At 53.0% G+C, this 12418-nt stretch overlaps 2 protein-coding genes across 2 annotated transcripts; both read left to right on the forward strand.

Annotated features, from left to right (window-relative positions):
* The first annotated feature begins 480 nt into the window (after positions 1–480).
* Positions 481–1508, forward strand: LOC117841598 (early nodulin-like protein 6). Its single transcript, XM_034722022.2, has 2 exons — positions 481–788; positions 893–1508. The coding sequence occupies exons 1-2, from the start codon at positions 554–556 to the stop codon at positions 1279–1281; spliced, it is 624 nt and encodes a 207-aa protein (XP_034577913.1). The 5' UTR covers positions 481–553; the 3' UTR covers positions 1282–1508.
* A 319-nt stretch (positions 1509–1827) lies between these two features.
* On the forward strand, positions 1828–3531 carry LOC117846508 (protein CANDIDATE G-PROTEIN COUPLED RECEPTOR 7). Its single transcript, XM_034727746.2, has 2 exons — positions 1828–2800; positions 2912–3531. Exons 1-2 carry the CDS (start codon positions 1925–1927, stop codon positions 3407–3409), a joined length of 1374 nt encoding a protein of 457 aa, XP_034583637.2. The 5' UTR covers positions 1828–1924; the 3' UTR covers positions 3410–3531.
* Positions 3532–12418: the final 8887 nt, after the last annotated feature.

Below are 12418 nucleotides of genomic sequence, written 5' to 3' on the forward strand. Positions count from 1 at the left end.
CTGGCAGAACTCGTGACATTCTTCGATGCCAGGCAAGCACGGCCGCCGCGGAGGGGAGGCGCGGACGCTCGAGAAGTTGTGGGCCGTGGCGCTCGCCCGCCGTGTAGGTTTCGGGCTACGACTCCAGGTCCAAGGCGTGCAGGGACACCCACACGGCCACACACCAGCAGCATGCGGGAGGGCGCGGCGGTGTCATGTCTTGCAACGCGCTAACTGCCGCCGCCTCGTCCCCCACGTCTCATCGCGTTCGCCCTCGCCCACACCGCACGCACGTTCCACAGACCACGGAGCGCGCGCTCGCGCAGTCAAACTACAACCGGCGATGCGACGCGACGCGACCAGCAGGAGTCATACTAGCAACCGTCCGAGCCCGCCAAGCCCCTGCAAGACGCGCCCGAGCACCTACAAGACGCCCACGAGCGCGCACCTCCAGTTCCAACTCCACACAACCCGCGCGCGAGCACCAAGCCAGAAGCCACATCCGAGGCAGCTCAATCCTTCTCCTCCTCGCTCTCGCCGTGAGCGCATCGCCTCCTGCAAGCAAGCTAGGTCCATGGCGGCGTCCGCCGGCATCATCAGCTCCCGCGTGCTCCCCGCGCTGGCCCTCGCCGGCGCCGTCTTACTCTCCGTCCTCCTCGCTCCGGGCGCCTTCGCCGCCGAGGCCGCCGCGCCGCGGGCGGGGCTGGAGTTCCACGTCGGCGGGCCGCGCGGGTGGCGCGTCCCGGACGCCAACACCAGCTACGGCTGGTGGGCAATGAACAACCGCTTCCACGTCGGCGACCGCCTCTGTGAGTACCAGCCAAAACAATCACTTTTCACCATTTATCATTCCATTTCGATGCAAGTATAACGACGGCAGTGGATGTATGATCGATCCGGTCCTCGCATGCAGATTTCAAGTACGCCCACGACTCGGTGCTGGTGGTGGACCGGCCGTCCTTCGACGCCTGCAACGCCACCGAGCCGCTCGCGGCGTTCGCCGACGGCGCCACCACGGTCCGCCTCGACCGCCCGGGCTTCTTCTGCTTCATCAGCGGCGAGCCGGGCCACTGCGAGCAGGGCCAGCGGCTCGTCGTGCGCGTCATGGTGCACCCGGCACTGGCCGCGGCGCCCGGCCCTGCTGCCGCCTCCGCGCCCGGGACTTCGGCACGGCCGGGCCACGGAGGCGGCCGCCCCGGCGCGTCGTCCTCCGGCGCTGCCGCAGAGGTCGCTGCCGCCGCCGGCGTCGCCGTCGCGGCGGCGGTGGCTGCGCTCGTTGGTGTCGTCTTGGTGCTCCCGTGATCAGTTTGTTTAGTGTCCAAGTTCGCGTGGTACTAGTTGTTAGGTTAATATGCCGCCTCACTATTGCAGTTTCAGTTTCCATGTTATTTTAGGTCCATGACTCATGAGCTATCGGATTTGCGACAGACAATTTGTTTTACTGAGTGATTAGATTGCTATATGTAATTTGTATTGTGATTCATTTCATCATGCTCTTGGAGTTCCTGAACGATGCCGATTTATAGTGAGATCACGAGTTCTGTGTTAATTCGTATGGATTGCCGAATGGCATATGGTCCATCAGTCAATCAGTTCATTGCGTCAGTTGATGATGCAGCACATGCTGAAATGGTACATTGCAAGATATGAAACTGGTCAGGGCGTCAGGCAGTGCTAGCTAGAATATGCACAGAGAAAAAAAAATAGAGCAATGATTGAACCACGTGGCAGAGAGAAGGGCCGTGCTCTCATGGCCCTCCCTAAAACGCGCCATGCTCATCGATGAGCCGCTTGTCCGTCGTCTCCATTGCCGTTGCTCGAGCGGACGCCATGCACGTGTCACAATGGTTCCCGATCCCGAACGGGCAAGCTGAGACGCAAGCAGAACGATCCATCTAGGGCGTTGCATGACAACACGCACGGCGTACCCTCGTTGGCGAACTCCATGGGCACCCCGGTCGCCGTCGCGGCGGCCGTCGCCGCCGCCGCCGCCGCCGCCGTCCTCCTCCTCGCGCGGGTTGCCCATGCCGAGATCAAGATCACGCCCATCGTCTCCGACCCGAGGTCGATCATCCTCTTCGAGCAGTTCGGCTTCGCGAGCGGCGGCAAGGCCACGATCTCCATAAGCCGCGCGACGTGGCAGCTCCCGCCGGGGTCGCGCCTCGCCGGCGTCGACCCCAACCTCATGGGGTTCGTGCTCATCTCCGGCTCCCAGTTCCCGAAGGTCAACAACCAGACCGAGTACTCCGCCGCCGACCCGGGGCCGGGAGGTGGCGGCGGTGGCGGGTTCTGCGTGCTGACGAGCGAGTACGCGCTCCCGATGCTCCGGCTCAACGACGTCCCGCCGGGCGGGGTCACCACCACCGTGACCATCGACGACCCCGACGAGTACGCCGTCGTGTTCAGCAACTGCCAGGACGGCGCGGAGGTCACCATGGACGTGCGCACCGAGATGTACAACGTGCGCCGTGACGCCTCCGGCGGGGTCCGGGACTACCTCCCCGTGGGGCTCCGGCCGCTGCCGGGCATCTACGCGGCCGTGTCGGCGGTGTACGTCGCGTTCCTGGCCGGGTGGGCGTGGACGTGCTCCCGGCAGCGCGCAACGGCGGAGCGGATCCACGCCGTCATGGGCGCGCTGCTGCTGTTCAAGGCGCTCAAGACGGCGTGCGCCGCCGAGGACGCGTGGTTCGTCCAGCGCACCGGCACGCCCCACGGCTGGGACGTCGCATTCTACGTCTTCGGCTTCTTCAAGGGCATTCTGCTCTTCACCGTCATCGTCCTCATCGGCACCGGCTGGTCCTTCCTCAAGCCCTACCTCCAGGTCAATTTGTCGATCCGTCGTTCATAAACATTAGCAATGCATCCCCAAAGTTGAATTAGAATTATTGGTCGAAAAAAAGTTGAATTAGAATTCTTTCTGGATGTGATTCAGGAGCGCGAGAAGAGCGTGCTCATGATCGTGATCCCTCTGCAAGTGATCGAGAACCTGGTGCTGGTGGTGATCGGCGAGACGGGGCCGACGGGGAGGGACTGGATCGTGTGGAACCAGGTGTTCCTGCTCATCGACGTCATCTGCTGCTGCGCCGTCTTCTTCCCCATCATCTGGTCCATCCGCGGCCTGCGCGAGGCCTCCAAGACCGACGGCAAGGCGGCGCGCAACCTCCAGAAGCTCACGCTCTTCAAGCGCTTCTACCTCGTTGTCGTCGGCTACCTCTACTTCACCCGGATCATCGTGTCGGCGTTCCTCGCCGTGCTCAACTACAAGTACCAGTGGGGCGTCAACGTCGCCGTCGAGGGCGCCAGCTTCGCCTTCTACCTGTTTGTTTTCTACAACTTCAAGCCGGTGGAGAAGAACCCGTATCTGTACATTGGCGACGAGGAGGAGGAGGCCGCCGGCGGGGAGCTTGAGATGGACGATGGAGCTTTCTGAGCTCTGATTCATGGGATGCAGACCCATCCCATCGTGCCTCAAAGTTTTTTTCCATGTACGTACGTGTTATACTTAGCAAGTACAACTAGCCAGGTGCTGCTGGGGGGTTCGGTTGTGTACAAATGTTTCTCTTCTCCTCTTTTCATGAAGGAATGAACATATACATGTGCTCTTTAGGATTTCTTGAAGAATAACCGTGAAATTTCAATAAAATTCATGTTAGATGTCCAAGTATAGGCATATGTATTAGATACTGTTCTTCCCTTTCCCAGTTGGTAAGAAAAATCATTTATTTTCCCTACCAATAAAATACCGCACATATTCACAAAGTAATTATTTTTTCTCAGTAATTAATTGTTACGCCTGCAAAGAAATTCTACAAGAACTCTACGCTTGACATGCTAACGTGGACAGCAACCATGCTTTTGAGTTTTGACTTAAAATAACCTTTACCAGTTGAAAGGTTTTACGGCGGGTTGGTAGTTTTTGTCCACGACAACACCTAGAGTTTTTGTATAACTTTGTAGGTGTTACTCTTTCTTTATCTGCATTTGACCTAAATCAATACAGCAAAATGCAAATTTGGTATATATATTTTTTATTAGTACATCAGAAGTTTTTCCCCTAGTTTATTGCAACAAAAATTAAGGTTTTTTTTCTTACTTCTACTTTGAAGTGCAATTGTGTTTTTACTCTCATTTTCTTTTTCTTAACTTTGTGATTTTCCCTCAGCTATTCAAAAATTAATGTGATTTTGCTCTTGATCTAAGGGTAAAATCGTATTGACTTCTGAATAGCTTAAGGCAAAATCACAAAGTTGAGAAAGCAAGGGCAAAATCACAATTACACATCAAAGTAGGACAAATACCCCAAACACTAAAAACTTGATCACACGAATGTACGATGCTAAGGCGAATGATGATGAGGACATTACAATTTCACGTTAGATGGCTATTGAGCATCTCCAACTGTCTCTCTTTCCTTAAAAAACCACAAGTATGGCAAAGGGACTTCTCAAATACCCTCCTAATATTTATCTATTCCTTTTGTTCCAAATTGTAAGTCGTTTTGGTTTTTTAAATTCATAGATATTATTATGTATCTAGACATACACTATATGTAGATGCATAGTAAAAACTATGCACATAAAAAAACCAAAACAACCTACAATTTAAGACGGAAGGAATACTTTTTAAATATTTTTAAGTAATTTCCGTCAAGTAGAGGCCTTGTCAAAACGTCGTTCTCTTCGCACCTTTCTTTTTCCTGTTGGCTCTCCTCCCGCGCCGCCGGTTGCCGGCATTTTATTCTATCTTTTCTAGAACATAAGTATCCCCTCGTTTATAATAGAGGGGGAAAAAATTAAGTCCCAATTGTAGCCATCAGGATATATAAACCGCACATGCCCTACGAACGTGTGCATCAAGAAATTGAAGCTGGCCAGTGCACGTATTCGATCGATCTAATAAAGCCCTCGAGAAGGTCCGCTTGCTCGTGCTCTCCCTTTGCCGGCCAGGCCAGATCGATCATGTCGTCGCCGTCCTCCCGGCTGATCGTGCCGGCGCTCCGCGGCGCCTGTGTCCGCGCGCGCGACACGCTCCCCTCGTCCTCCGTCCTCGCGCGTAGAGTGAGATCAATCTATCGCAATTTCGGAGGCGAAATTGAAGGTCGTGACGAAGGTCCGGGTGTAGATTTCAAGTTGGAAAGGCATTTTGATAGCTGTAGCTGCCTATACAACTTCGATCTGCCGGACACCCTTAGAATTAATGATTGCTCCTCACGTCATGCTAAGTGAAAAACCCTTGTAGTCATTATATATTTGTATTGATGGTTCCAGAAACAATCGATAGCAGTACTGCTGGGTTCATACAAAAACCCATAAGTATTATTTTTATAGAAATTTTACCTCTACAAATTAACAAATCATACAAAAACTCTACTTTTTGTGCTGATGTGGACAATATAACCATGCACTATGATTTAAGCTTACCAATTGAAAGGTTTTACTGGTTTGTTGTTTTCCAGGACAACAAATTAAAGTAGAGTTTTTGTTGAGATTTTATAGGCGTAGCTTACTCCATTACTCTTTTATTTGCATTTAACCTAAACCAAATGTAACCAAACTCAAATATGGCCTAATTTTTTTGCTCGGTATACATGCTTTTTTACTGGTGCATTAGCGGTTGTTTAGCAAGTACATTGCCAATAATGTAAACCAGATGGTGCATTGCAGTTACAACATTAATTAGGTGCACTACGAGAGCAATGGCCTTGCGTCCAGCACATTAGTGCCGGTTGCAATTGGGTCGGGTACTAATGCTCACATTAGTACCGGTACCGGACCTAACAGATAGTTCCCGAGATGCCCCCCTAACCCCTTTAGTACCGGGTGGGAGTTCCACCCGGTACTAAAGCTCCCTTCCGCCGCCTCCCCCCTCATCCCTCTCTCTCTCTCAGCCGCTTCTTATCCATCCATACATCCGTATCCTCTCTCTCTCTCAGCACCCTTACTCCTCCTCTCCTCCTCTACCTCCCCTTCCCTCCTGCTCGCCCCTCACCGGCAGTGAGGAGCAGCGGCAGGGCGAGGTGAGGTGGCGGCGGGAACGGCGGCGGGTGGGGCGAGGTGAGGCTGGCGATGGCGGCAGGCGGGGGTGGCGGCAACCGGGGGGGGAGGGTGTCGGGGGGGCGGAAGGGCGGGGCGGCGGGGTCCGTCGGGAGGGCAGCGGGAGGGAGGGCGGCGGTGGGGGTGGGGGCAACAGGGCCGGGCCGATGGTATGCCCGATTTCATTTTTTTAATTTTTTAATACATTTTAGTACCGGTTATTTGACCCAAGGGTCCTACTTTAGTACCAAACTAATAGAACAGGTTGCGAAACCGGTACTAAAAGGCCATTTCCTAGTAGTGGTGGTTGCTGAGCTTAAGAGGCATGTATAATGTAAGGTGCTTAGACACAGACGCTTAAAAAGAGAGAAAGGTGCCACGTTATCAAGCATTGGTACAAAGCAAATTAATGCTTAAGTAGGTCGTTCAACCACCATGTTATGTTAGAAGTTAGATCATTGAGCACCGGTGCAAATTTAAGCAACTAGCTTATCCATCTTATAAACACAGCGTACAAATGCCATGCTAAAAAATCCTGGTTTTTTAACTAAGCGCATCCTCTAAGCACCTGCATTTTATGTGCTTTCACTTTCAGAGGGAGGTTTCTTTTGGAGCAAATAAGAGGGGTTTGGACGGCATATTAGCATGGCTTAGAGCTATTCTGCTGCGCACAACGAATAAGCATGGTTGGTGGATCGTATAGAGTACTCCTCCGTCCCGCAAAGAGTGTCTCTTTAGGTTTGTCATAAATCAAACTGTTTTAATTGTTTTAAATTTGACTAAGTTATAATGAAGAATATCAATATTTATAACACTAAATAGGTATGCTATGAAAATATATTTCATAACAAATCTAATGAAACTTGCTAAACATCAAAAACATTGATATATTTTTATATAAACTTGGTCAAACATAAGATGTTTTGACTTAGGACATAATTAAAGGATACTCTTTGCGGGACGGAGGGAGTAGTGTCAAAGACAAGGACAATGTCAAAGTTTTTTTTCTACAATTTAGTCGACTGCTGGCAGAAGCTCGAAATACTGGTTGAGATTTTCTATTAAAGAAGAGAACAAATAGAGAAGTAAAATCAATAACCCCCAAATAGATGGATATGTCATCGTCAACGCCACACGGCAGATGAACATGGCTTCCAATTAATCCTACAGCTACCGAAGGAGTCCGTGTGGAACCCGAACCTCTATGCCCCTGGCTGCGGCACCGCCACGGCCGTGTCCACGTTGTTCACGACTCACGGAGCCCGCAACGCGCCGACGACATCCCCGACCCGCCTGGCTATGCACCGCACCAGCTCCCCCTGGCGGCTGTCGTCGTGCACCGACGGGACGGTGAGCGTGACGTCGAACGCCGCGTCCCCGCGCGCCATCTCCCCGGCGAGGCTGCCCATCACGAACCCCGGCACGCGGACCGCGGCGCCCCACGCCACGACGGGCGTCGCCGTCACCGCCGCCTCCATGCGGCCGGCGCACAGGTGCGGCGCCGGGGGGCCGGCGAGCCGGAGGCCGCGGTAGGACACGTCGAGCGCCGCGCCGACGTCGACGCACGCGCCGTACGCGCGGCTCCGCGAGGCGATGCGGAGGGTGAGGTTGAACGCCGGGTCCAGCGTCGTCGCCCGGCCGGCGAGGTCCCTCGCCGCGTCGAGGCCGGAGACGGAGGCGATCGCGGCGTAGTAGCGCGGCTCCTTGGTGCTGTCATCGACTAGCCACCCCAAGGAGCCGATAAGGCGATAACTACCGCGGCAAGTACGGACCATATTACGAGGTACCAGCAAAACTGGTGCTTCTGGACATGTGGACAGCAGCAGCAGCAACGAGAACGCCGTCGTTCGCCCGGCTCTGCCTGTGCCCCGAACGCCATCATCGCCGACGCCGTAGGGTTTTTTCCAGTTATTGTGGGGATTAAAAAGGACAGGAGGGAATTATTGGACAGTTTAAATCCCATACAAGCGTCTTTGTAATTTGTTTTCTACCTATAATAGGAGAGTTTAAATCCCATACGAGCGTCGTTGTAATTTGTTTTTCTACCCATAATACAATAATGTGTAATAATGTGTAGCTCTCCTGCATATTCAAGAAAAAAAACAAATCCCATTCAAGTCAAAATCTCCTCAATCTCGTCCAACCCCAACCCAATCCCCTCGCGCTATTGCTATATTTTCACGCGCGGTACTACGTCTCGTCACCCAATCCTTTTTTGCTGTAAACCCCTCCGGCAGGAGAGATTGGTGCTCATAGAAGAAGGCCACACGATCCAATTCGAATCTAAATGGTATGAAATTGACAGATTCTGTCTCCTAAATCAATCGACAGGTATCGATCATTGTTCACTTAAACTCCAAATCTTGTTTCTTCCGTTCTAAGCTAGCAAAACTATATAAAAACAAAGAAAACTATGCGAGCTAAAGAAAATTCTAGACAAATATGTATCCTCTCAGTAACATGAAATGCCTTATCAGCATCATCATCTGGCGCGGAGGGTGATACACTGATACTGCTGATCTGCTGCACTACGTTGTGGCAAACAAGCAACAGGTAATGATATCATCTTCGTCTTCATCGATCTTTTGGAGGAGATGAGCTGCTGTTATTGCGGCGCAGAACAGGCTGCTACTTTCATTGTTAACTTTTTTTCGTGATCATGCCTTAGCACATTTTTCATCGTTAGCTCCATATTGATCTAGGATCTTGCTTGAGTGATTTTAGCTTTGTGGTTTTGGTTGGCGTAGCGTGGACCGTGGGTTTATCTGCGTATATATTATTAGATATTGGTTATTTGCTACCTCGGCAACACACGTTCATGATCACACGGCAACGCGTGCATGTAGTACATACTTCCTCCGTTTCATTGTATGTACATAGATTTTGCTATGTATCTATACATAATGTATATCTAGGTGCATAGCAAGAATCATGTATTTACAAAAGTCAAAACGATCTACAATTTAAAATGGAGGAAGTACATACATAACATTATATAAACTTCACTAGTTCACTGACAACCAATGTTTTCAAATCGTATAATCGAACCTAGACCACCGATAAGCCGACTAATTGCGATTAGTCGTCGACAAGGCCGATTAGTCGAGCCTAGTCGGTACCTAGTCCTCCAGCGTAAAGGATGTATATATACTATACAGTTACCTAGTTGGTCACTTCTCACTTGGGATTACAAGTATTGAGTACACAGATGTTGAAATTAACAGCAAGCCACCAATTACTATGAGGCGTAAGCACCGAGCAAGTGAGCAAACAACAGAGCAATAGGAAGCTCGAGGATAGAAGAGCAATAGGAGATACATTTGTTCACTAACCATCAGAGGAGGAACTCATCTTCGTTACCCAGTACAGCTTCGCCAGCCGGCACAGAGGAACAGGTGGGCGGCCAAGGCATGGACGGGCAGGCGTCAGGTAGACAGGGGCAGAATTCCGGGAGGAACGGGATCCGGCGGCAGACCAGCGCATGGCCACGGCAGAGATGGGATCCGGTGGCGGCGGTAGATTCAGGAGCGAGCTCACGCACGGGTAGGGGGTGGTTCGCTCGGGCTCGGTAGTCAGGTATGGGACTGAGATGGACCTAAAATCTAATGGGCCAAGTCGTCGGCCCAAAATACCAAGTTCAGAGTTGGCTCAACCTAGTCGTTCCCTCCCTAATCGGACGACTAGTCATGATTAATCGATGATTAGTCGGACGACCAGCAGGCTAGTCGAACAAATCGAATCGTTGGGCATTATCGGTGGCAGGGAATTGATAAGGGCGATTAATCACCACTAATCGGATGATTTAATAACAAGGTGTACAATTGTGCAAGACAAAAACCAATATTTATGCTTAAACAGTTCGGAAAAATGTAAGCATTTTTTTCCTTTTAATAACTTTCCCAACTCGTCTATAACTCTCTAAAGGCCCGACCTGTTTCAGGTGTAACACTGATAATTACTATCCAGACGCGCGCGGCTATGCAACATCTAGAATCCCTGCCCTACCCGGCAGAGCAATCTGTGGCGCGGCTGTCGACGCCTGCTGGACGGTGCCCACCACGGTCACGTTGCAGGGGCCGCCCTGCAGCGCGGCGGCGTCCCCGACCTTCGCCTTGCACGACACCACCTTCCACCTTCCCTGGTACGGGACGGTAAGCGAGACGTCGAACTCCGCCGGGCCGAAGCCCCACCACAGGTCCCTCGCGAGCGCGTCCCGGACGGCCCCGGGCAGGCGCACCCCGCTCCCTCTGGCGACGACGGGGACGGACCCCGCCGCCCCGCCGCCGCTGCCATGGGACGAGCCGGCGCAGCGCCTCGACGGCACGGCCGCGGCGGCGAGCGGGACGCGGCGGTAGGACACCGCCACGGACGAGCCGAGCTCGAGGCACGCGTCGCCGTGGTGGCCCCAGAGACCCTGGCCGATGTGCACCCTGAGGTCGAACTCGGGGTAGAGCGCCGGCCGGGCCAGGTCCGTCGACGGGTTGAGGCCGGCGACGGCGTCGATCCCGACGTGGTAGACCGGGTTCTCGGGGGTCCCGGCGCCGCCCAGGATTGCGACGACAAACACAACGACGAGGAAGGCCGCCGCGCAGAATTCCCCGCACGTGTCGTCCTCTCCATGACCCATTGTTTAAGCTTCGTGGACTCTCCTCCCCTCTCGGCACGGGGTTTATGTAGATGGCGATGGGTTTGGATTCGTGTGTCGGTGTGTGATGGCAGGGTTTGGGTCTAACACGATGATGTTCTATGGGGACTATATGAGACTGCATTGGACTTGTTTTTTTGTTGCTGCACATCATGGACAAACACTACAAAAACACAATTCTGATAGAAAATTCAACAACACGTTTGTCCAAGCATCTTAGAGATGCATGCAAGTTGCAAGAACCCCATAGGCAAGTAGGCAACGGTATCTGTGCCGGTGTCCACTTCACTTCGGGGCCTGCTTAGTTCCCCAAATTCCCAACTTTATCACTATGCAAAAATAAGATTTCTCGTCACATCAAACTTGCGGTACATGCATGAAGTACTAAACGTAGACGAAATCAAAAACTAATTGCATAATTTTGTTGTACTTTGCGAGACGAATCTTTTAAGCCTAATTAGTCCATGTTTGAACAATAATTCACAAATTGGGAACTAAACAAGACCTCGGTCACGAGGCACGGAGCCCGCAGGACGAGCGACAACGAACTCGACCGCGTCGCGCCGCAGGTCCCTCCCTGGTGAGAGCTTGGCCCGCCGACGGGTCGAGGCCGGCGACGTACGGCGTCGAGAGCGCGACGTGGTAAAGCGGCTGCTTCGCATCCTCTCCCGACGGAACCACTGCCTGACGGACGTTCCTATGTACCCACCCCTTGGATCCACCGGCGCCGTCGCCATATTCCCGCCTCCACCGCCGGCCGGGAGCCACTCGGAGCTTTTCCTCCGGTCCTGCAAGCCATAATTCAGTTGTACCACAAATCCCCATCCCTAATTTAATTTCCAGTAAAGATTTACATCCATTGACACAAAATACAAATGCTCAATCGAGTGAGGGTGTAAATCTGTTAAAATACATTTCAAACAGAAATATTTTTGCAACACATGGCACCTTATTGATGAAATTTTAAAAAAAAAAGATTTATGCTAGATATCTGTCAACAGATTTCTGGAAGAAAATCAGTCAAATTTCTCACTCACGATTTAGCGACGAGATTCGTGCAGAGGTCCATCTCCTCTGTGCCCGGCGGCCTCCGGTGACCTCCATTAACTCCGGCGAGCTTTAGGGTTAGGATTCGGGTTAGGGGTTTTGGGTGTGGGGGTGGGGGGATTTGTGGCCTCCGGGCGTAGAGGAGATGGCCGGGGAGCTGGTCGGTCCGGCGGTGGTGGCCGGTCGCTGGGGCGGACGGCGAGGCGGCGGGGGCGCCGCTCGCCGCGGGCGGCAGTGGAACCCCGGATGGGCGGGGTAGGTGGCGGGGGCGATGCTGGCGAGGTGGTGGTTGTCGGGGCGGCGGATACGTCGGCCGGAGCGCCGCCTGATCCGAGCAGGCGGCGGCGGTAGGCGGGGGCGCCGGAGCCCAAGAAGATGAAGGAAAGAGACGACGGGGATTGCGGCCACTGGGGAGCGAAGTCGGCGGAGGGGGGGAGGGCGGGGTGCGCCGGCGCCGCCGACGGCGCCGGTGCGGCAGGAAGGCGGCGCGTCGAGGGAGGTGAAGGGGGCGATGGGGAGGTGGCGCCTGGCGCGCGTCGGGGGATGAAAAGGGGCGGCGGGGTAGAAGGGATAAGGTGGTGGAGTACGGTGTACAGTTGATTAGATCCTAACCATATATTGATGATCCAACGGTGTAGAATTTGACAGATTTTAGGGGCTCAAATCTGTTGACTGATAACTAGACAGACCCATAAAAAAAATCCTGCACAAGACC

This window comes from Setaria viridis, chromosome 1, assembly GCF_005286985.2.
Source record: "Setaria viridis chromosome 1, Setaria_viridis_v4.0, whole genome shotgun sequence".
Taxonomy (NCBI): domain Eukaryota; kingdom Viridiplantae; phylum Streptophyta; class Magnoliopsida; order Poales; family Poaceae; genus Setaria; species Setaria viridis.